At 36.7% G+C, this 20,929-nt stretch overlaps 2 protein-coding genes across 3 annotated transcripts in view; one reads left to right on the top strand and one right to left on the bottom strand.

The window, feature by feature from the left end:
* The window catches only part of LOC132205038 (neurotrimin-like), a 145,941-nt gene that overhangs the window by 57,071 nt on the left and 67,941 nt on the right, over window positions 1-20,929 (top strand). For both annotated transcript variants that reach the window (XM_059633862.1, XM_059633861.1), the window contains 2 exons: window positions 2,500-2,709; window positions 16,411-16,697. In XM_059633862.1, the coding sequence (XP_059489845.1) occupies window positions 2,577-2,709; window positions 16,411-16,697 (420 nt within the window). In that variant the 5' untranslated portion in view covers window positions 2,500-2,576. The remainder of the gene's footprint in view (window positions 1-2,499; window positions 2,710-16,410; window positions 16,698-20,929) is intronic.
* On the bottom strand, window positions 18,986-20,480 carry LOC132205154 (zinc metalloproteinase nas-4-like). Its single transcript, XM_059634050.1, has 6 exons — window positions 20,283-20,480; window positions 19,863-20,036; window positions 19,613-19,809; window positions 19,450-19,558; window positions 19,217-19,341; window positions 18,986-19,155 (listed from the first exon to the last, which is right to left on the bottom strand). Exons 1-6 carry the CDS (start codon window positions 20,455-20,457, stop codon window positions 19,072-19,074), a joined length of 864 nt encoding a protein of 287 aa, XP_059490033.1. The 5' UTR covers window positions 20,458-20,480; the 3' UTR covers window positions 18,986-19,071.

Below are 20,929 nucleotides of genomic sequence, written 5' to 3'. Positions count from 1 at the left end.
TGTTTGTTCAACACCAAAAAGGAAATGTGACACTATAATTTTGATAGTTTGGAGTTTAGAATTTCACAAAGCTAACGTTTCGAAGAATTAATTAGTTCATGCGGAAAACCCACAATTGATGGTAATTATTTTGCTAAAACAGTCGAATTAAAAAAAAAGAAATTCTTCTACTTCTGCGCAGCTAGCTTTTGTTGTCTTTTTTTGTTAAGATCAAAATAATTTTAAAAAGAATATAATAAATTAAATTTTTCTGCGCAATTATGTAACAAGAAATATTGCAATATTTTAATTTTGGAATATCAAGAAAAGTAGTGTTTCATATTTCTTGCTGGCTATAGATTTTGTGATCAGTGATCCTTTAATAAAATGAAATCTCATTAAGTATCCGTTTTCGCCAAGTACAGCAAAAACAATGGACGTTCCTAACGTGCTCTGCTGAACTTATCTCTCGCAAAGTACATAAATCTTTCCAATCCAGCAGTCGTGTTCCTTCCGTGCACATGACTGCACATCTTGCATTTTAATAAAGTCCTAATGGCAACAAATCTGCTCCACAAAGCGTCCGTGCCACATGATTGATGACCTCCAAGAGCAGCGATTCTGTTAATTACACGCGACGACCAATGTAGGCCAGCAGCTGCACTTTGACTGCTCCAGAGTAAATGATCGCTTTTAAATCATGCCCGCGCCAGTGCATTTATTGGTTTGCTGCGCGCGAGATGTGAATCGCCGATATCTCCGCGAGACAATAGGAGAAGCAGACGGATCGGCATTTAATAAGCCACTTCTTTCCATTATTGCACTCTCTGGCGTCGTTTCATCATGCACAATGATTTATGCCCCATCGGGCAATAAACAAAAGCCGCGGGGAGATAAAACATTGAAAAATAGCCTTCTTCTCTTTCCTCTCCTCGCACTTTGTTTGTCTGTCTGCGTGCATGTTTGCTTTTTATCGCGGGCCAGAATAAATCTTTCTGCGATTTTTTTCCGCACTCAACTTCGTCCGTCTGTTGGGGCCGAAAGAGTTTTGATCAGCCACTTTTCCCTCTCTCGTGAATTTGCGAAAATACCGTTTATGGTGGCAACGAACACTTATCTCTTTATTTTTTTATTTTCGTTATTTCTCTGACAAGATCGATACTCGTCGTCGAGTAAAAACAATTCGCTGGAAAGGATTCGACGCGATTTAATTGATTAGACCCATTAGCCGGAGCACAAGTTTTAACGCGCTTTCTTAAAGGAGTTGTCTTTTTCTTTCACTCTCTTTAATTTCGATAAAGACTCGTCGGAGAGCGAGAAGAATGAGAGGGATCAGTCTGCAGCAGAATCTATCATCTGAAGGAAAATAGGGTGGAGAAGCGAACTGCTGCTTGGACATGAAAATGGGAACGGAGATCAGTTTAGGAGGGAGGCTGTCAAGCGCCGGCAAGATTTGTAATTTGCGAAGTTACTCAGAAAGAAAAGTTTGTTCCTCCTTTTTGTTTTAAAGAACTCGCGGCTGGTTTTGAGTAAAGGAACATCTCTCTTTGTAAAAAATACATACATATTGTAAAATATAATAAGGGCCTGAAGAATCAGGAAACCAAAATTCCATAGTTCAATTATTATTTTCTTAGAATTCGTAAAAGAGAGTATTAAAAAATTGAAAGCGAACGCAAGGTGGAATTTATAAAAAATTGAATATAGTTTCGTGTTGCAAAGAGAAAAATGAAGAAACATAATGCCAATTTACCCCAAAAAGAGACACATGGTCTGCTGGAACTTAAATAAACCTGGTTTCTTGAATCCAACTAAAATTAGTTGCAAAATTGTGTTTCTTGATCTATCACAAAAATCAAGAGGAAGAATTTATAAGAAATTAAAAAAAATATGACTTTTTAATTTATAAAAAAAAATTGCTTTTTAGGTTCAGTTTCCTCTTTATTTTTCACTTAATCCCGGTATCAATTTTTTATAACAAAATCCTCATCAATGTAAATTTAGCTGAAGATAATATAGTGATTTTTTTCTCTTTGTCATGAGCACCTTGTCAGGAATTCATAACGAATTTATAAAGCATAAAACATGATCTACAACTTTGAAAACAATTTGCTTTCGAACTATAAAAAGTCTCGTTTAAGCACAAACTTTGGCAAGCACGTGAACATATGTACTCGCTCGCATATGTGTTGCCACCCCCTTTTGTGAATAAATTCACGGCAGAGTCGTGCTGTTTGCAGATGCCGCATGTTTTGCTTGTTTCTGGGACACCCAACAACACACGGCGCGGCGCAATTCGTGTGCGCCAAAAGTTTTAAACCGCATTAATTATGCAAAGTTTCACTTTTTCCCGCTGCCATGTATATGAAAGTTGCTGGTAATGGCGCGGCAACGGTTCATTTGCCGCGCCACCATTACTCATGCAAGACGCACACGTTTTGTGTACTTTCGCAGGGCGACAACCCTTTTCCTTTCTGACCGAGTTGACCAAGTTTAAAGAATGTAATTTTCCGTTTGCAGGGCGAGGAACACACAATGGCGGCTGCCGGAACAACAGGGAACACCACGCCTCATCAAGCCTCGCCAGTGCCACAGAAATGACGTGTCTAACTACATCAGCGAGTAGCCCTGTAATCTTCGTAGCATGCGGCTTGGCGAGTCTGCTGCTTCTGTTGCCCAGCGCCACAGAAGGCATTGTCAAGCCACCGCCGCCTCCTTCGCATAACAGTGGTGAGTGCAAACTAACAACTCAAACTAACAATAAGCGTAGCAAATACAAATGCTTTGTCGAGAGAGACCTTAAGCTTCCCACCTGCAGCAATTTAGGTGGAAATGCGAGCCCTGTTTTGCGGCATTTATTATCTAAAACGCTAATGGATTAGGAGGGATTTAAGCGTCATTAGCAAATTAGGAGTCCTCACCAACATAAATACCAAAATCTGTTTCAATATTTGAGATTACATGCAACAATAATGGCTTTAAAATATCTACAATTTATATTATTTTTTCAAAAGAGACCAATTTTTTAAATTTTTCCCTATGAAATGTGTGGCAAAAAATTCACTCTCAAAGGTTTTATATTAAATAATTATTAAATCCTTAGAAACTAAATTGGAAATATGCAAATTTATTTCTATGTTTAATTTAATTCAGGAAAATAAAAAGCCCGTGGAATTTTCTTAAAGGTCATTGATGTTTAATTTAGAATTAATTATTGCTCAGATTGTATTAAAATGATCAATTAGCATCAAATTAATTTTGAACTTTTTGTGGTAGAATTTCACGATGGAGGGTTGATTCATGGTGATTTGAATTTATTTGATATTCACCAAAGTTTCTTCTCTGAAAGCTATAATCGGAGCAGCAGATCTCCAATTCTTAAGAGGATGCCCATCGTAAAACATTTAGTGGCATAACATTTAATTCATTCATCACATTTATCATTTTGTATCTCAATTAATCAAATTGTTTTAAAATGAAGTTATTTAATTTATATAATTGTTATCATTTTTCAGCAAATGCTTTTTTGTCTTTGTTTTAGTATCTTGACTAATTTTATTTCAAAAGTTTAAATTTGCATACAAACTCAATTAAGTTTAAAACCGAAAACAGCTTTTGTTTGCCCTTAACTGCCAGAAGGAAAACAACTTCCATGTGTGTACGTAGGTAGACTAGACTAGAATCCACAATCCCTCTGGGAGTTCACGCTCAGTTTCCTTGCTGAGAAAACAGTTAATTAGTTAACAATCACTTTCGGTGCCTAAGTTTTCGCCTGAAGCCTCGTGTGTTACGCAAACTACCAAATTAGCCTTGGTGGCAAAACGGGCCTTTGGGGAAGGGGGGACGATTAACAACCAACGATTTTCCAACGCGGAAGGGACAAAACGCTGAAGAAAAGACGAAGTTTTTTGTGTCGTGAACTATTTACTAATTGAAATTCCGGTGCGCAATAAGGAACTTGGAAGGACTTTGAAATTAAAGTAATCCAGGCGGGTGCGATTAAACTTTTTGCTGTCAACCGAGAAGCTTGCGGAGTTGAAAAGACAAGTTCACGTACGGAATGAAAAAAACACCTTCTCCGGTCTGGCAAGTTGTTATTTTTTTGCTCTACTGCAGTAGAGATTAAACACACATGCACATACACCGAGCTCGAGATGCTCATTATTTTTAAATTGAATTCTGAGCACTCTGGATTTTTTTCTCATTTGAGCAGCTCGATGCAGAGAGTACTTGGGAAGTTTGTTGTGCGGCGCATTAGAGACGCCCGCCGTATATACGAGAAGGCGGTGGAAAGATAACAAAGTAAAAGCTGCCGTTCTGGTGCACCACTTCATAATGGCCGTGTTTACTTCTCATCAAGGCTGTCCATTAAACGATAAAATCACCGCCCCTGCTAAGCTCTTGTAATAAAACGGGCCGAGGTGCTGCAGGGTTTTCCACTCTCAAACTGTAGCTCTCGAAAAGGTATCGCTCCATCGATTTATTTCTGGTTCAGCCAACATTGCGATTTGATATACTCTAACCCAGCTCAAATTAATTAGAAACTCCGACTTATAATTGAGTTTCAACCAACAATGGGTAAATAATTTCCTCTACCTGTGTGGGAGCAAATTAATTGACATTTCATTTTTTTTTTGTGCAAAGTGGAAAACTCTATATCGCTCGGCAGGAGGTACAAATATAATGCCGACAGTGCCAATTTCGTTTTGGAAATGTTTGAAGAACCGAAGACTGGCATTAATTGCTGTCGAGGTGATTGCTTTCCCTCCCGATGAGTTGGCCTGCCTTTCACCCTCAAGGCGCCTCACATATACGAGCGCTGAATTTGAATTAAGGCGAGGGCGCAGAAGCCGGGTAATTTTCACTTTCGCCAACGCACCTTCGGATAAAAGTGCGTCACACGCGAAAAATGTAATGAGCTGACAATTCGCGTCTCTCTTCAGCCACTCTCGCTTTTTGCCGACGCACTGTTGACAGCAAACACAATGGAGAGCAAAATGATAATGTGATGACTGGAGCGATAAAATGGCCTAATTATTTGAAATTAAAATTTTAGTTAGTCCTTTGTTGATGTTTTTCATAATGGGAGTGGAGTAAATTTAATTTACAACAAAATATGTAAATCATTAATTTTAATTCACTGATTTACTACTAATTTTGCTGAATTATCAATGCTATTTTGGGATAAAAAATATTTGATTAATTATCAAAATTTAATTGTTTTATTCATTCAATTTTCTGCTTTTCAAACATTTGCTTTAATTTTTTCCTTTAAAGAGATTTAAACTATTTTTAATGTAATATTTTGCTTCTAAAACTTAACAAAAAAGCCAGTGTTTGACAATAAATTCATTACCAGCGACGTTAATGACATTTCAAACGTTTTTACATCAAAAGAACATGGCTTGGCTGTAACAATTATTCATGGCAGGCTTAAATTTTCCACAGTTTCCTTGCCACAGCCGAGATCGCAGTCATTAACGGTGCTTGGTTTTGCACACCGCGCTCTTTGTTCGCCCCTTCGCGAACGTGTGTGCAGTGCCTGTGAGTTGCTGTTGTTCTTTGTGTTTATTTGACTTTGCGCGGTGAACAATTAAGCTAAAAAAGCATAATTTAAGCCGCCACACACATAGCACGAGGCCGGGTTGCCGCGACCTATTGTATCGTTGAAATAATGATGTCGCGGCGCTTTTGTATTTTTATTACCGTAGCCTCACTCTCCCTTCTTTTCGCGCACTTTGCAAACAAGAAGGCGGAAGCTTGTTAAAATTTCCGTTGCAGTCCGCCCCCCCCACCCCCCACCCCCTTCTGCTCTTTCATTCCCTCTTTGATATTACGCGTCGCTGGCGCGTATAATAATCACCGAGATCACAATACACAAGGCAGCGAAATTTAAAAGTAGGCAACCAGTTGCGCCGGCGTGTCGATCCGGTTGCATAAGTGAGTCTTTTGCAGCCCCTCGCCCAATCAGGCCGCTCGCACGGACCGTCTCTTCGCAGCAATTTCCTCCCGAATAATAAAACAAAGGGACCCTGGTAAGGAGCTCGCTTTCCTCTTTATTGGATTTGTACTGCTATCGCGGCCGGCTATCAAATTCCAAATGCATGCCCAGCTTTGTTTCTCCACTCGCCTGACATATATAAATTATCATAATTCTGGGACATTGGAAAAGCAATCTATTACGACGGGTGACAGCCAGCAACTCGAATTATTCTTATCTTGCAGCCGAAAACTGCAGAGCGGGATGACACTGGTGCGTGTCGAAATGATATATTATGCATTCAGCCATTCAGCCAGTGCTGCTGCAAATTAAACCACCATCACTCACACTGGGGGAAACATGGAAAATCTTTAATTTTTGACGTTAGCGCATAAAACCCCGCCATTTTGAAAATGACTGAATGGATTATTCAACAATTTACTAAAAAGCAGTGGATTCAAAACAATTCAAGTCACTTTCTTAAGATAATTTAATCCAATACTAATTGAAACACAAACTAATAATAAATAAATTAATCTAAATTTTATTTGGCAAGGAAACTTAATTGATTTAAAAATATTCTAGACAATTTAATTTTCCTAAATTTTGAATTTATAACCATAATTGCTTCATATTTGCAACATAAAATGAGAGCAATGAGCAATGAATTAAAACACCAGAAATAATGGATAATTTATTTATGAAGTGTTCACCTTAATGAGGCCCATTGAACAACGCTGAAATTTTGAAGGGAAATAAATGAAACAGAAGTAACCAGGCGATTAGAAATTACGTCGCTTGAACGATTCGATTTTGCGCAAGACACAATTTACTTGACAGGCGACGGCAGCCAAGAAATCTTGAACAAGTCCAATTAGGCGGCCCGCTGTGAGCAATTTTCGCACTCGACGAACGGCGAATTTGGCATGATTGTGCCTCGGCTGCGGATCTATTCAGAGCCGCCCCGACCATTTATTTATGAAAATTTCATCGCCAAATCCTCGGAGGTGCTTTACGACTCGCGCGTTTTGCACCTGTGTGCGAGAGAAGCATTTAAAAGATTAAAACGTTGGAGCCGGGGGCGAATTTGCTCCTGCCATAAACAACCCTCGCTCCGGCAAAAATTCGTAATTGCCGCTGCGGCGTTTGCTGTGTGTGTTTATTTTTCACTCGGTGCATAGCACGTCAAATGCATTTCAAGCCACGCATCCGCTATAAATACAAATTAAGCGCGTGACACCGTGAAATATGTGGCGCAGACACGGAATGACCCAAAGCCAAATAAGGCGGTTGTACAGCATAGCACGCTCTCTGAATTCGAGCAAGGGTTTTTTGAAATCTCTGTGTTGAGAATGAGTTATATTTTAATTAATCTTGCTAAAAAGCTCCATAATCTTCTCAAGGTTCTAATGGATTTAAGTAATATGATTGTAAAATAATAATAATAATAATGAATGAATGAATGAAAATAATGATTGTAAAAATGATTAATTTGCATTTTTTCAAATTTAATTTTCTCAAAGAAATCAGCACGGAGTTAAAAAGCTTCCGTAAAAACTAAATATTGTCAAATTATGTTCATATTATGTAAAGCTAGAACAAATAACAAAAGTTTAAAAATATAATTATTGTTTAATTATTTAAAGTTTTATTCAAAGTAAAAACATCAAAAATAATTTTATATCAAATGTCAAACGTTGTGCTCAGAGATAAATTTTAGAGATTAATTGATTATTTAATTTCAAACTCTGATATGAATAATTTTTAAATTCACTTGGTCTAAAAAATTTAAAAAAAAAAATTGTCTTAATAAAGAATAATTGTTAAAAATAATTTTCTTTTAGATTTCCAGATACAGCTCTAAGTATCGATACAAATGCCACTTTTAGGATATTGATTTCAGGGGAAAAAAACGTAAACTTTGTATTTTTTTTTTTTTTGAAAGTTTGCTTTTTACCACCAATGGTTCCAATTGATATTTTGATATATAATTATAAAAGTCTCTAATTGTTAGTCAAAGTTTGCCGTAATTTTAAATTGATAAAATAATTAGGAAATCAGGATGAAAAATGGGATATTTGTTTTACTAGAAACTGTAAGATCATTTCTTACGACAATAGTTTGTTGAAATGCTCTTTTGATTATAAATTCTGAAGCTTTTTTACTAGAAAAGATCAAGGTGAACCGTTTTAAATATATTTGAGTAATTTGAATATTAAAATTCAAAGATTTAACAAATGCAAGAGCAACAGTCCTGGCGGTTGAAACAAATAAATGAAACGGCTTTTGTAAATAAAACGATTAATTTTCACGCCAGTTTCTTTAAGTATTAGCGTCGTGCGGGCGCACAAAAAATAAATCGTCCGGCCGAGCAAAAAACTTTTTCCGGCACAAACCAAACCGCAGCCTCTCAGAGTGAGCAGAACCGCAACGCGCACGTCCGCCGCACATATAGCATTTAGGAACATTAGCTGAGGGCGAAATGGCACGCCAGTAAATAAACTTGCAGCCTCTTAAAAGCGCCGACCGACTTGGTGGTGCACTATAAAAAAGGCCTGACCCCTCTCCAAACAAAAAGCTCGAGATTTTTTTTCTGCGGCCTGAAAAACGACCGGCCGTATTAATTATGTGCCCGTCCAAGAGCGTTTGCATGCGGGAGTTGACCCGAGTGCTCCGAATTCCGCCCCACTATTTATTCCCGGTGCGCAAATTTTTCGCTCGTCTCGCGTGTTTGTTTTTACGGAGGAATCTGCCTGTGGCGAGGTCCGAATTTTTCACACCGTTTGCTCACCGAGGCTGCTGATGTTTGCCAAGGCCCTTGAGATACGTGATAGGGTTGCCGTCATTGATATCCAATTTGTGCCGCAGGCGCCTTTCGATTTTCACCGTATGTGATGAAAGAGGCGAGACACACACAGATGCCACCCGCCTCGTATAAACGCACTTCAAGATGAACTGCGCTCCGCTCCATATGATCATTCTATTCAAGATTTTGAGAAATGCTCTTTACTTTGACGGTTTTTGTTAATTGAAAATCAAATTTCAGATATCTGTGAACATGAACAAGACAGGTTTCACATTTCCACTTTGTGGGAAGAATAAATTTTGATTGTGGATATTATTTTTAAATTCTAAAGTAGTTTGATTCCTAGAATTTAAAATTTAGTTGATCGCACTAAAAAACCACACATTTTTTGATATTGTGCATAATTTCGTTCATCCAAAGATGAAGAAACTAATATAAAATGACTAAATTTCACCAAATGTTTGTATTTTGAGTGAATTGAGAAAAAAATAATATAAATGCCAAAACAGATAATGATGAAAAATAAAAATATTCCGATTATAATTATGCATTAAAGGGATGAGAAATTAGGTGATAGCCTTTTTCTTATTCTTATAAAGAAAAAATATATTATGCCGCTTTTAAGTAAAAATAGAGGCTTTAGATCTATGATCACCTATTTGATGAGAAATCGCCTGTTGAACTCTATATTTTAACATTCAAAAGTAAATAACAATCTATCTTCAGCTCAAATTTTGAGATTTTTCACCTTAAATCAGTTTTTCAAAATATCACAGAAATGGCTTATTTTAATCTAAATAAAATTACCCTCAACTCGCAAAATGTTGATGAAAAAATATACTTGAAAAATTGAATCCGGGTTGTTCATTGCAAGAGAATAATTTAAAAAAATGAATTTATTTATTTATATATTTTGAGAAGGATATAACTGACCTCAATCTGTAATGCCCACAAAATTTAATATTTTTTTTTTTAATAAATATTTTTTATTGTGAGCATTAATTTTTATGATCATGAGGTATTAAATTCAAAATTCAGCACGAGTTTTTCACTTATTGATTTATGTTGGATCCATTTTTAACCGTTCTTTGTGGACTCTACGAAATTCACTTAAGAGAAATCGATTCCGAGTGATTTTCCTCAGAATCCAATTTTCCCAGCTTGACAATCAGATTGCAAGAGTTAAAGAAATGCCACGAAAGCAGGCTTTCAGCCGCTTTAAACCTGTCAAATACACTTCTTCTTTCCTCCGTCTGTGGAATTTTAGTGCAACGAGCGACGCCGACTCGTTTCTTTTGTCATCATTACTCTAAGCTATAACCCTGCCTTTCATCGCGTTGCATTGTTGCTTTCTTCTTAAATTAGCTTGACGATCTAATTAAAAGACAACTATTAAACCGTCAAAGTACCTCGTAATTACACGATTGCAACATCAAATGAAAGAAGAGTGGAAAAACAGCAAACGCGCCTTTTGACGATCGGATATGGAAAAGACGTTTCATGTGTTTAATGCACACGATCGCAGAATTGCTTTAGAGTCGAGCGTGCATTTATTTCCAGTCTCTTTCTCAATATTCACTTTGAATGGCGACAGTTCTTTTCAGCACGCGACAAAGCCTTCGCGGCGCGCATTTTCCTTTGACACAAGGAAAATGCCGTCAAACATCATGTATTTTTTTCTTGCAAAATGTTGCTCTGTGCCAATCGATGTGTGGCAATTGCACAAAGTACTTGTTCGCTTCTAAAAGGTGGACGCTCCATTTACAACAACTCTAGTCATGCGCATTTTAAATTTATCTTGAACGAGCTATTAAAAAAATAATTGAGTCACAAACTAGAAATTCGTTTGCAATGACATTATTTTGAAAAATATTTATTTCAAAATGGAAATGAAACTTGTCTTGTCAAAATGAATTTAAAATTACACAAAGAAAGGGAAAATAATATTTTACATTTTTTAATTTGCTGAAAAATTCATTTCATAATATTTTTTTTTTATATTTGTTATTCTGACAATGAACTGTTACAACTTGAATTTTTTCCACGAAATCTTGAATATTAATTTTTAAATGTATTTTATTTTTCACAGAATTTTAAAATTTTATCACGCTGAAAATACTTATTTCTGGAAAACAACTGAACTTATTATTCTTTCAGATAAAATTTGAGCTTAAATTTTTTTTTTTTTTGTAAACCACCAGGCTAAGAATCTTACATTTAAACTTTTAAAAACTAAAATTCTTTTCCAAAATAAACTGCAACACATTTCAATTCAATAGTACTTAAAAGGGTTAAAAGTGGTTAAAAGGTAACCAGTTTCAATCTGCGACCCTATTTTAAATTTTAAATGTAAGAAGAGAAATACAAAAAGCAGCAAATTGAAAAACCAATTCACGTTCTCTCAAGTTTAAATATGGCAATTATTGCTACAAATCTATTATAAGCTTCAGAATTCACTAGAAATTGCAATTAATTTTCAGTCGACTCTTGCCTACCCAAATTGGATTATTTATTATTTAACCTTTAATTAAATAGAGGAAATTTGCATTTGTGGAACGAAAGACCGAAACTTCCAGCTAGACCGGATTTATTCCGAGACCTTTACAGTGCGCTGCGGTGAACTCATTAGGAATAAAATCTAATTTGAAGGGCCGACGACGCGTCAGCATTTTATTCTCGAGTTCCCTCTCATTGTGCAGGGTGTTTAATTGCTCCACTCGAGAACAATCCAGAAGCTCGCTTTTCAAACGTGCTGGGCAGACGAGCTCTTATCAAATTGCGCTGTCTCGCTTTTTAATTAATATCGTACGAAAACACCTGCAGCGCCCGACTTTGGACGGCGAATTTCACCCAGTTGGTACGGCCAAAACTCTCGCATGTAGTACGGAGGACGATTTTTTGCCCGTTTCGCGCCGAGTGTTGCCGCAATTTATGGCCCTTTGTTTTATGAAAGATGCTCTCCTCCGTGTTAGTCTCGGCAGTGCGTGCGAGTTTTGTCTCTCTTTCGCCCTCCGCTATAAAATATGTACACGCAGCAGCTCTCGCCGAGCCAAAATCGCTGAGAGACTCTTTGTCTTGTGCCATGGAGTTGGAAAGTCTCGCGTAGCGAGCACTGAAAAGGCCTCGGCACTTGCTGCCTGCCTATTGCACGCGTGCGACCATTCACAAAAGTTACCTCGCCCGAAAACACATTTCGGAAAAGCAGCAAACTGAAAAAAGACAATCGTCCTCACAGCATAATGCTAACTTAAGAGCACTTGGACCTTTCATTGGGTTTTTGCACGTTCGGCCGTTATGATTCATATTTAAAAGTTGCTATTTTGTGGAAATCAACTATAGGACTATAGGTTATTTTTAATAATTAATCTCCTTTGAATGGAAAAAAAATCGATATGGTCAGAAGATTCAAAGATTATTTGATTAGTTTTCACTTCAAAAACATGTAGCAACATTTAATATTTTTTTTTAGCTCTTGTTGGTTTTCTGTCCTCAAATATATTTCCTTCTTTCACCATTGAAAAGAGAATATAAAAAAAATGTTATAAAATTTAAATTTTATTTAAATAGTAGAAAAGGAACAAAATAATAGATATTTAATAATAATAGATATTATATTAAATAACGTTTAAGAGGTTAAAATTAATTTTTTATGATTTTTTTAAACTTATTTGCGCAACCATTAAGTAACAAAAAGCGAAATTCATTTTTCTTTTTAATTTCCTCAGCATAAGTAGAAAACAGTATAAAATTTGATAAAAGTTTTAACATATTCAAATTTTAATTCAAAACATATCAGAAAACATGCCAAACCTTATTCATAGAGAGTAAAAAACTTCTTACTTAACTTCTGAAGGGACAAGTTCGTTTTCTCTCAAGATGAAATTCTCGCAAGTATGCAAACAGCGGAAATAGGTATGTAACACTCTCTAAACACTCTCCTGCGAAAATTTGTTCGCTCGCGAGATGGAAATGAAAAGCAAATAATTTGGCCCTCTGTCGGCCCAAAATGAAGCCATGCGAGAAGAGTGCAAATTCTGCAGAAGCGCAGTGGTGGAAAATCACGAGAGAGAAAAAGTAAGTTCCTCGAAACGAATATAAATCTGAGAGAGGTGAATTTGGCCCAAGTGGCTTTCGGGATCGTATCAGATGCGCGAGATTGTTTCCACCGAGAGCAGTGTGATGCAGATAGATGCGCGCGAGCAATTGATGGCCAAAGGCGCGCCACGAATACTAATCAAAATTCGGCAGGAATGCGCACGTCTCTCTCTGCGGCCTCTTTATCTGGCCTCGATCCGGAAAGGAATGGCTCTCTTTCCCCACAACCCTTTGCGCCGACTGCATTTTATCTGCATCCAAGAATTTATCCACTTTATCTGCCGCCGCATCCGGTTTTAAATTGGATATCACGGCTGTTGGGCGGTGCCAGTAAATATCTGGTTCTGAATCTAATCTGCGCGACCGCTTATTGCCTTTTTCTCTTCGCTACTAACACAATTAGAAAAAATATACTTCGCCCATAAAAAACCGTTAGACCAAGAAATGCACTTATGCGAGCAAAGCTGGAAAATAATATACTTTAAAAACTCCACTTCACAGACGTTACTTAATGGTAAGTTTTATTTTTATTGGAGCACCACAAGGCAATCTCTGCCCATATTAATTGTAAGATGCATCGATTGAATAATTAATTTAAAAAAAACGTAAAATGAAAGTGCTATAAAGAAGGCGTGACAAAAATGAATTTTTGTCAGCAAAAAAACAAGGAGTTATACAAAAATCATTGCATGTATTATTTATATTTAACAATGTGAAGATTAACCCTGCATCTCAATTATAGTTCAAGATTCAACAAGTAAACTTATTTGAATAAATTAAAAAAAAATTATACTGCCTTATTTATATTGGGGGAGATTCAATAGACTTCGCTCTCCCGGTAAAAAAGATATCCCGGGATAAATCCAATCTTTCGGGATAACTTTTTCTTAACCCTCGTAACAGGATAAAATTTTAAACCCGCACGTTATAATAAAATCAGCAGGTTATTAAAAGATCGTCAACATGCTTGCAAACGTTTTAAATTTTGGCCATTTGCAATTGATGGCCAAAGGCGCGCCGCGAATACTTTCTCAGATCAGAATTTTGCGACAATCTGAAAATGAGGCAAAAATTGAAATCAAAAGCCTAAGGGTTTACACCCCAAATTCTAAATTCCAAAGTTCTAAATTTCATCCCTTTGGTTTATTCCAGGATATCTTCTATTCTATTGAATTTCCCCCATTGACCATTGAACCTTGAACTTTTGAGTTTCATGAGTTTCATGAGATCCCTGGTATTTTGAAAACCATCATATATATGGCAAAACTTTGACCCCGTGGATATATTCACAAAGCAAAAACAGGCAGAACTCATCTCATGACCCTCCAAACGGTAAAAAACAATATGGTACCGTTTTTATCTTCGGTAGAGGCAACGATATTCAAAAGGATGTTGTTTGTATTGCCAAAATTCAATGAATGGAAGATTTTTCCACTCCGGAAATCGATTCAAAACTTTTTACGCGCCGAGTCTCCCAAAATTGCAACAGTGGTTCGGTGACGCTTACTTTAAGCAGTTTGATAAAAATCTGCGACTTTCTCCAACTTTGTTCTTGAACTTTCATTAATATTTGAGACGCGCGGTGTGTAAAAGTGGTTCTCACAGTTTCATCGCCCAACTCACGAGCGAGCAAGATTCGTTCTAGTCGAATTTACAAAGGGCGCGCGCGAGGAAATCGGCCCCTCGGGAAACAAGTTGCGGACCGCATGCGGTTCTGCAGAATTCGCGCGGCCTAAAGTTCGGGGGGCAATAAAATCAAAGAGTTGCGCCGCCGCTTTTCAATTAAATTCCACCGCCGGCCCACTTTTACGCGCAATTAAGAAAGTTCCCATCAGCGAAACTTCTTCATTTGTCACAGCGCGGTGGTGATCTTTTCTAGCAGGGCCGCGCTCGCTTTTTCTCATCATCTTCGAAAACTTATTGCCGGCCATAATGGAGAACGGCCGCTCAGCCTCGTCATTTCGCCGGGCAATTTGGCCCCTTGGCTGCCGCCGCAGCACTTCTTATACATGCCGGCGTGTGTTTTGTGCGCGCCAAGGAAGGGCAGCCAAAGCGCACTTAAACCCCCTTCTCGGGCTGTGCGGCGCGTCACTTTTTGCTTGTAATTGGAAGCGAACAAGATCATTAGTAGCTGCTGCAGAATGCCCAGGGAAAAAATGTGTTATAACGTAATTAGCTCGGTGCGGATTGGGATGATTTTGATAACCCCTCAAGGACATGCAAGAAATTAATGAGGGCAATTATTTTCGTATCTTCATGAAAAAACCAAGTAAATATAGGAATTTGATCAAATTAACTTCAGGCAACAGAGAAGTTACATAGAGAGCAAATTATAAGCGTTTGAAATTTTTGAATTCATTAAAAATCTTTTTCTATCGTTTCGGCGTACAATTGTTAAAACAGTCATGTTATGCTAGTAATTACATTGATTCATATTATTTGGAGACAGCATTGGTAATTTTTTTTGGGAGGAAGATTCTAAAAAAGTTATTCAACTAAATTCCTTACAATTAAAAAATTTGAAACAAAAGGTGAATTTTTTTAATGATCAAAATATAAATGTGTAAAAAATTACTAATGATGGAGAATTTTTATTCTAAATTGCGTATTTCCAACCCTAATTGTGAGCTTGCCATTCTGAAGTTTGGAATTTATTATTCTTTTTAAATAACAAACATACGCAATTCGTTTTTCCTACTTCGTGAAAAGTTAAATTTTTATAATTTTTCCATACTGAAATCAGGAAACAATCTTTAAAAAAGCCTTTTTTTCAACATAAATAACGCACTTCTCTCGTTTTGATAAACTTGTTCTTGCATAATTTTTTAATTTACTTATAGCGAAGGTTTCCCATAATGAGCAGCAATTGACTTGTGGTTCATTATTAAAAATTAATTGATAATTAATCAAACTCGAAGCACATAATGTGAAGTATTTTTATTTTTAAAATCAAGTTGAAATAGTATTAATTGGGATTGTTAACTTATATCGTTACTTTAAATTTTTGAGCGGTTTTATTACGATTTCATTGAACTTTGAATTAAAAATGAAATGCTCAAAATTCTGTGGTATCTATTAAAATAAATAAAAATTTTAAAAATCAAGAATTAAATAATATATTTAATTAAAATAAAAGAAATATAAAAAATAAAGTTTTAAATTTATTTGAATAATTAAAATATTTTATAGTTAAATGTTCTAAACATTGTTTTTTATTTTGCCATTTTTATTAATTTCTCGTTTCACTATACTTTTGTAAAGTTGTCATTAATTAATTAGACCTGTGTCTCCTTCAATAACCCTACGTAACTATTGGCCCGTGAAAGCTGCTCGTACAATTAAACCAGCAAAAGGGAGGCAATTAATCAATAACATTAACCCAAATCTAGCAGTTGACCACCGCTTCTCGGAGCCACTCGACCCTTTCCACAAAACTACTCTCTCAAAACTTTTGCAGCCCTCTCTCGACTCTCGCCAGTCGGCCAACTAAGCAAATTAGGGTGTTCACGGTAGAGCAGCGGCTTTAATGAAACGCGCGGGTGTGTTGCAGGCGGACAGGGGGCTCAGCAGCAACAGCCTCCGCAGCAGGCGGCGGCGGCGGCCGGTGGGGCGGCGCCCAAGAGTTTCTGGTACGACTTCACGTCGCCGTTCACCGAGTCGTACGACGACCAGGAGGCGGCCGAGGCCAACACCGAGGAGTCCCCGGGCGCCGACGAGGTCACCACCGAGCCGCTGCCCTTCTTCGAGGACGTCGACGCCGGCGCCAGCAACGTCACCGCGCAGCTCGGCTCCACCGCCACTCTGCACTGCCGCGTCAACGATCTCCGCGACAAAACGGTGAGTTGAAAAAAAAAAACTTTCACTTTGGGCGGGCGAGCGAAAAAGTCCCGCACTTGAAACCGAATGCAAATGACTGCGGCAATTCGCCTCTCATTTTCCTTTTTTTTTAGGGACCCACTCGAAACTTCTTTTTACATTTATTTTTTTAGGGAAGGGAAGGATTCGTTTCCGGTGAGGGATTTTTCGGCACTTTTTTTTTTTTTGAGTAATCACCGCGTTTCATTCTCTGAGTGCTGCCGTCCTTTTCATGTTTATGTTTTTCCAGGCGAAAGCGCGGTAGTGTTATTTTTTTAATGAGAGTCAGACAGAGAGACCCGCGACGCGATTGCCGTTTGAATTTTGAACGGCCAGCTTTTTCCTGGTGCGCAATTAGCGATGACAATTTCAAAGGGGATCTGCAAAAAAGAGCAAGCGTTGGCGAGTGTTGCGCACGATGAATGTTGATCCAAAAACAAATAGAATAAACATGCTTTGACCATACAAATGTACAACAGCTTATTTTATGTATATAATTTTTTTTTGTCCAGGATCAAGAGCAAACGGTTTCAAAACAAAATTAATTTTTTGTTAGTAATGCAAATTTTTTGGAGGACGAGAGATTTTGTTTTCTTTTTATCAAGAAATGTTTTCGATTCAAATTCAAAGCAGGATTTAAAAATAATTTTACAAAATAATATAACTAAATTTAAACTGCAACAAATCTACATAAATAAGCTAGAACTTCTAGAGACTTTAAAAATCTTCAAAATTAAAAAAAAAAAACGGAACCTTAAAATAAGCAGTTCAAAATGCTTCAAAGTTTTATTTCAGGATTTAATTATGTTTAATTAATATAATTAATACTATTTGACGTAAATGCAATAATAATTATATATAAATAAAAACAAAAAGAGCAGAAAATACATTTTTTGCAGCAGTCTACATTTACCATTAGCATTTATAAAATACAAGATTATTCCATTTAAATTATATTATGATCTTATTTAGGATTTTCTCATTGAAGACTCTACATGGAGTGGCATAAAAATTAAACATGCTTTAATTTATGCCGCACATAAAAGCAGATTACGTGACCAGAATCGCTCATAGCCTGGCCTAGTTGGAAAGACCGTTTTCCAGGAGCTCGGCAATAACATTTTTAATTAATTTCTGGTCACACAACGACAACACACCGAGCGGCCACCGCGTGCTGTCTATTTAACTAACCCAATTACGACGCGCCAAATTACATAACAGCAGTTGGCTCGCCGTACCATAAACACGGCGCCGGTGCCCTCCGCTGAACAATATTCATTTGCATCAGCAGACGTACCACCAGCTATACTACGAAACTCTCTCTCTCCGGCTGATTAGTTAAACTTGTTGAGCTAGTCCGAGCTGAAATTTCGCCCAATTACTTCCCGCCGGCCCAGTTGATTTTTGCAGCCCAGCAGTGCGCGGCAGATGTTCTCCTGCTCTGGGTGTGTTTTCATTAAAACGAGAGGCACATCATGAAACTCGCCTCTCGCTCTCTGCCTCGCTTAAAAATAATTCATCGTAAAGAGAGCGTTTTAAACAGCCATAATTCAACCGCGTGCTTTTCCGCCTTCAATGAACTGCATAGATGCGAGTCGTTTTATTAAATTGAGTGCATTTTTCAAAAGCTGCAATTCATTTTTATTTGCTTGCGCTATGATGGCGAACTGACAGTTAAAAAATTCTGCATACCACACCTTATGATTTTTATAATTTCGTAAATGCAGTTTATGATCAAAGTGAATAATTTTTACACTCAAAAGGGGAAAAATACATTTTTCAATTAAAAAAGAAAAAAATATTGTTAAAATCAACACTTGTTTGCAAAGCTGCATTCAATTTTATTATATTCCTCACTGAATTTTAATTTCTTAGGATAGCGAGGATTAAGTGAATAATGAATAATAATTTTAAATTTTCATAATTTTTTTTTTTAATAAAATTAAGTTTTTGTTAAATTGAGATGAGTATTATGAACTATTAATTGGGATATCTCTACCACAGGCTACACAAGTATAATTATTTTTTGTGCCAATCAAATAATTTATAAATATTTAAGTACAACATTAACAAACTTGGGAGGAAAATTAAATAGCTTCATCAAAGTGTTTTAATTGCAAATTAGGCTTCAATTAATTTTTTGTAACGATTACCTTGTCTATTGAATGCAATTTCCTTTTTTACGTTTATGCAAAGGGGATCAACTCATTTAGTCCCTATGTTTTTAGTAGAATTTGAAACGGAATTAAATAAAATCGTTTAGGTTATTAGATGTTAAAACTGTATATATTAGATTTATTAAATTGAAGAGAGAAAAAGAGAAAAAAAAGTCAAAACAAATTCCACCTTCAGCGACCTAGCAATTGTACATGGCCTTGAGCTTCCTGATGTCCGACGCGCTGAGTCCGGCAGTTTGACCAATGGTGGCGCTGGTAGATTGCTAGGTAGACAAATTAGTCGTTAGCTAAGCATTTAAATTTTAATTTATGATGATAGCGCACCCTTGCTTGGAGTGTTGGTTGTCCGTTACGTGAGAAGGCCTTTAGGGAGTAGTGCATCACACTTCCGTAGTCGTAACTCACTCCGAAGGGTGTAGAGGTCATTTTATTGAAGTTATGCTCTTGGCCTGTCCGAATTTATCAATAATTAATCCTCGTCAAAAAATTTAATTCAATTTATTTATAAATTAAAAATTTTATATAGCTGCTTTCTGAATTACTGACTGTCCATTTACCTGATTGGATATTCTGCCACAAGACATTAACATAACTGTCCCTGTCCAAGCGCGACTGCTCATGGAAAAAGCCAACAGCGTGCATTAACTCGTGGATAGGCGTTCCAACCTAATTTTTGTTTGACTAATTAGAAATTCAATGAGTTTGTTTTTAATTACTAACCACATTCACGCAGCCCGGAGCCTGCAAATTGAGGTTCTGAGCGCCACCGATTCTACCGACGGCAGACCAGCACCCTGTATTGTCACTTTTGATGATGATATGGTCGCCTGAGGTTCCTGTGAATGGTCTGAACCTGATGCAAGTGTTGCTTTGGAACGCATTCATTGCTTGGTAGATCAAATTGAGTTGATACGAGTCTGAAAAAATCTGATTTAAAAAATTGTCCGATGGAAATAAGTTTGGTTTTCACTGAAAGCGCCCTGGATTTTGTAGTAAACGACCGCATTTGGCCACCTGTAGCTGGTGCTGATGATTCCGTTCCTGCCCTGGGAATTAGGCACGGTCAGAATGTCACCTTCCAGGTATGAACCGAGCTCCTCAGGCTTGACTCCGGAATCAGGTTTCCAATTGTCAACCAACGCCCCTGAAATGAAATAATTTAGAATAAATTTTTGTGGTGTATTAAATTGATATAATAATTAATATTATTAAAAATTTAAAGACCCATTTTATTCATCATGGAATAAAAAAAAATACATGAACTGGGAAATTAGTATTGTTTAAAAATTTAAGATTTCAATTTAATTAAATTTATTATAAATTCAATTTTGATTTTAATAATTCATATTGATTATCATGTTTGAAGGAAGAAAAAAAAATTATTACTTACCAACATTGACATCGGGTTTTCCAATGCTCAGCATCCTAATTTTCCTGACTTCTGCATTATGTTCTTCGTCACTTGGCTTCTCAGGTTGCACATTGTCATAATTAATCTGCTCCAAAGGGTTTGCCAAAATTGCGGGCAACAAGGCCACGCACAAATATACGTACAGCTTATTCATCTCTCAATTAATTATTTCATATACTCTGCAAAATATGTTTCTTTTAAAAATTGTATTCAGGAAAACTTTGAACAATACATTAAAATTAAAAACATTAAATATCTCAGCTTGCTGCTATTAAAATCAAGTGAAACTCTTCTTACCTGTTTGGTGCGTATAATGTGGCAGGTGAATTTGAGCAGCCGTATTTATATTCATCAGTGGGGGATAATTAACTTTTGTTTTGTATCAAATTGCACTTTTATTATATTAGATTTGAGCGGCTTAGAAATTTTATTTGAACCGCACTGTTTATCAAATTGTTATTGCATCTTCCCTTTTACTGCAGCATGGTGTGATGCTATTGATAGCCTGCAATTTTTTTAGATAAAGTAAAATAAAAAATTCTCAATATTGGACTTACAATTAAGTTATTATAAATGTTTCTTATATTTGACTCGAGCAACGTCATTAAGAATTACTGCGTTTCCTC

The sequence above is a fragment of the Neocloeon triangulifer genome, unplaced genomic scaffold, assembly GCF_031216515.1.
Source record: "Neocloeon triangulifer isolate White Clay Creek 2 clone unplaced genomic scaffold, ASM3121651v1 ptg000002l, whole genome shotgun sequence".
NCBI classification, from domain to species: domain Eukaryota; kingdom Metazoa; phylum Arthropoda; class Insecta; order Ephemeroptera; family Baetidae; genus Neocloeon; species Neocloeon triangulifer.
The sequence above is the reverse complement of the archived record's forward strand: the minus strand, read 5'-3'. Positions and strand labels throughout refer to the sequence as shown.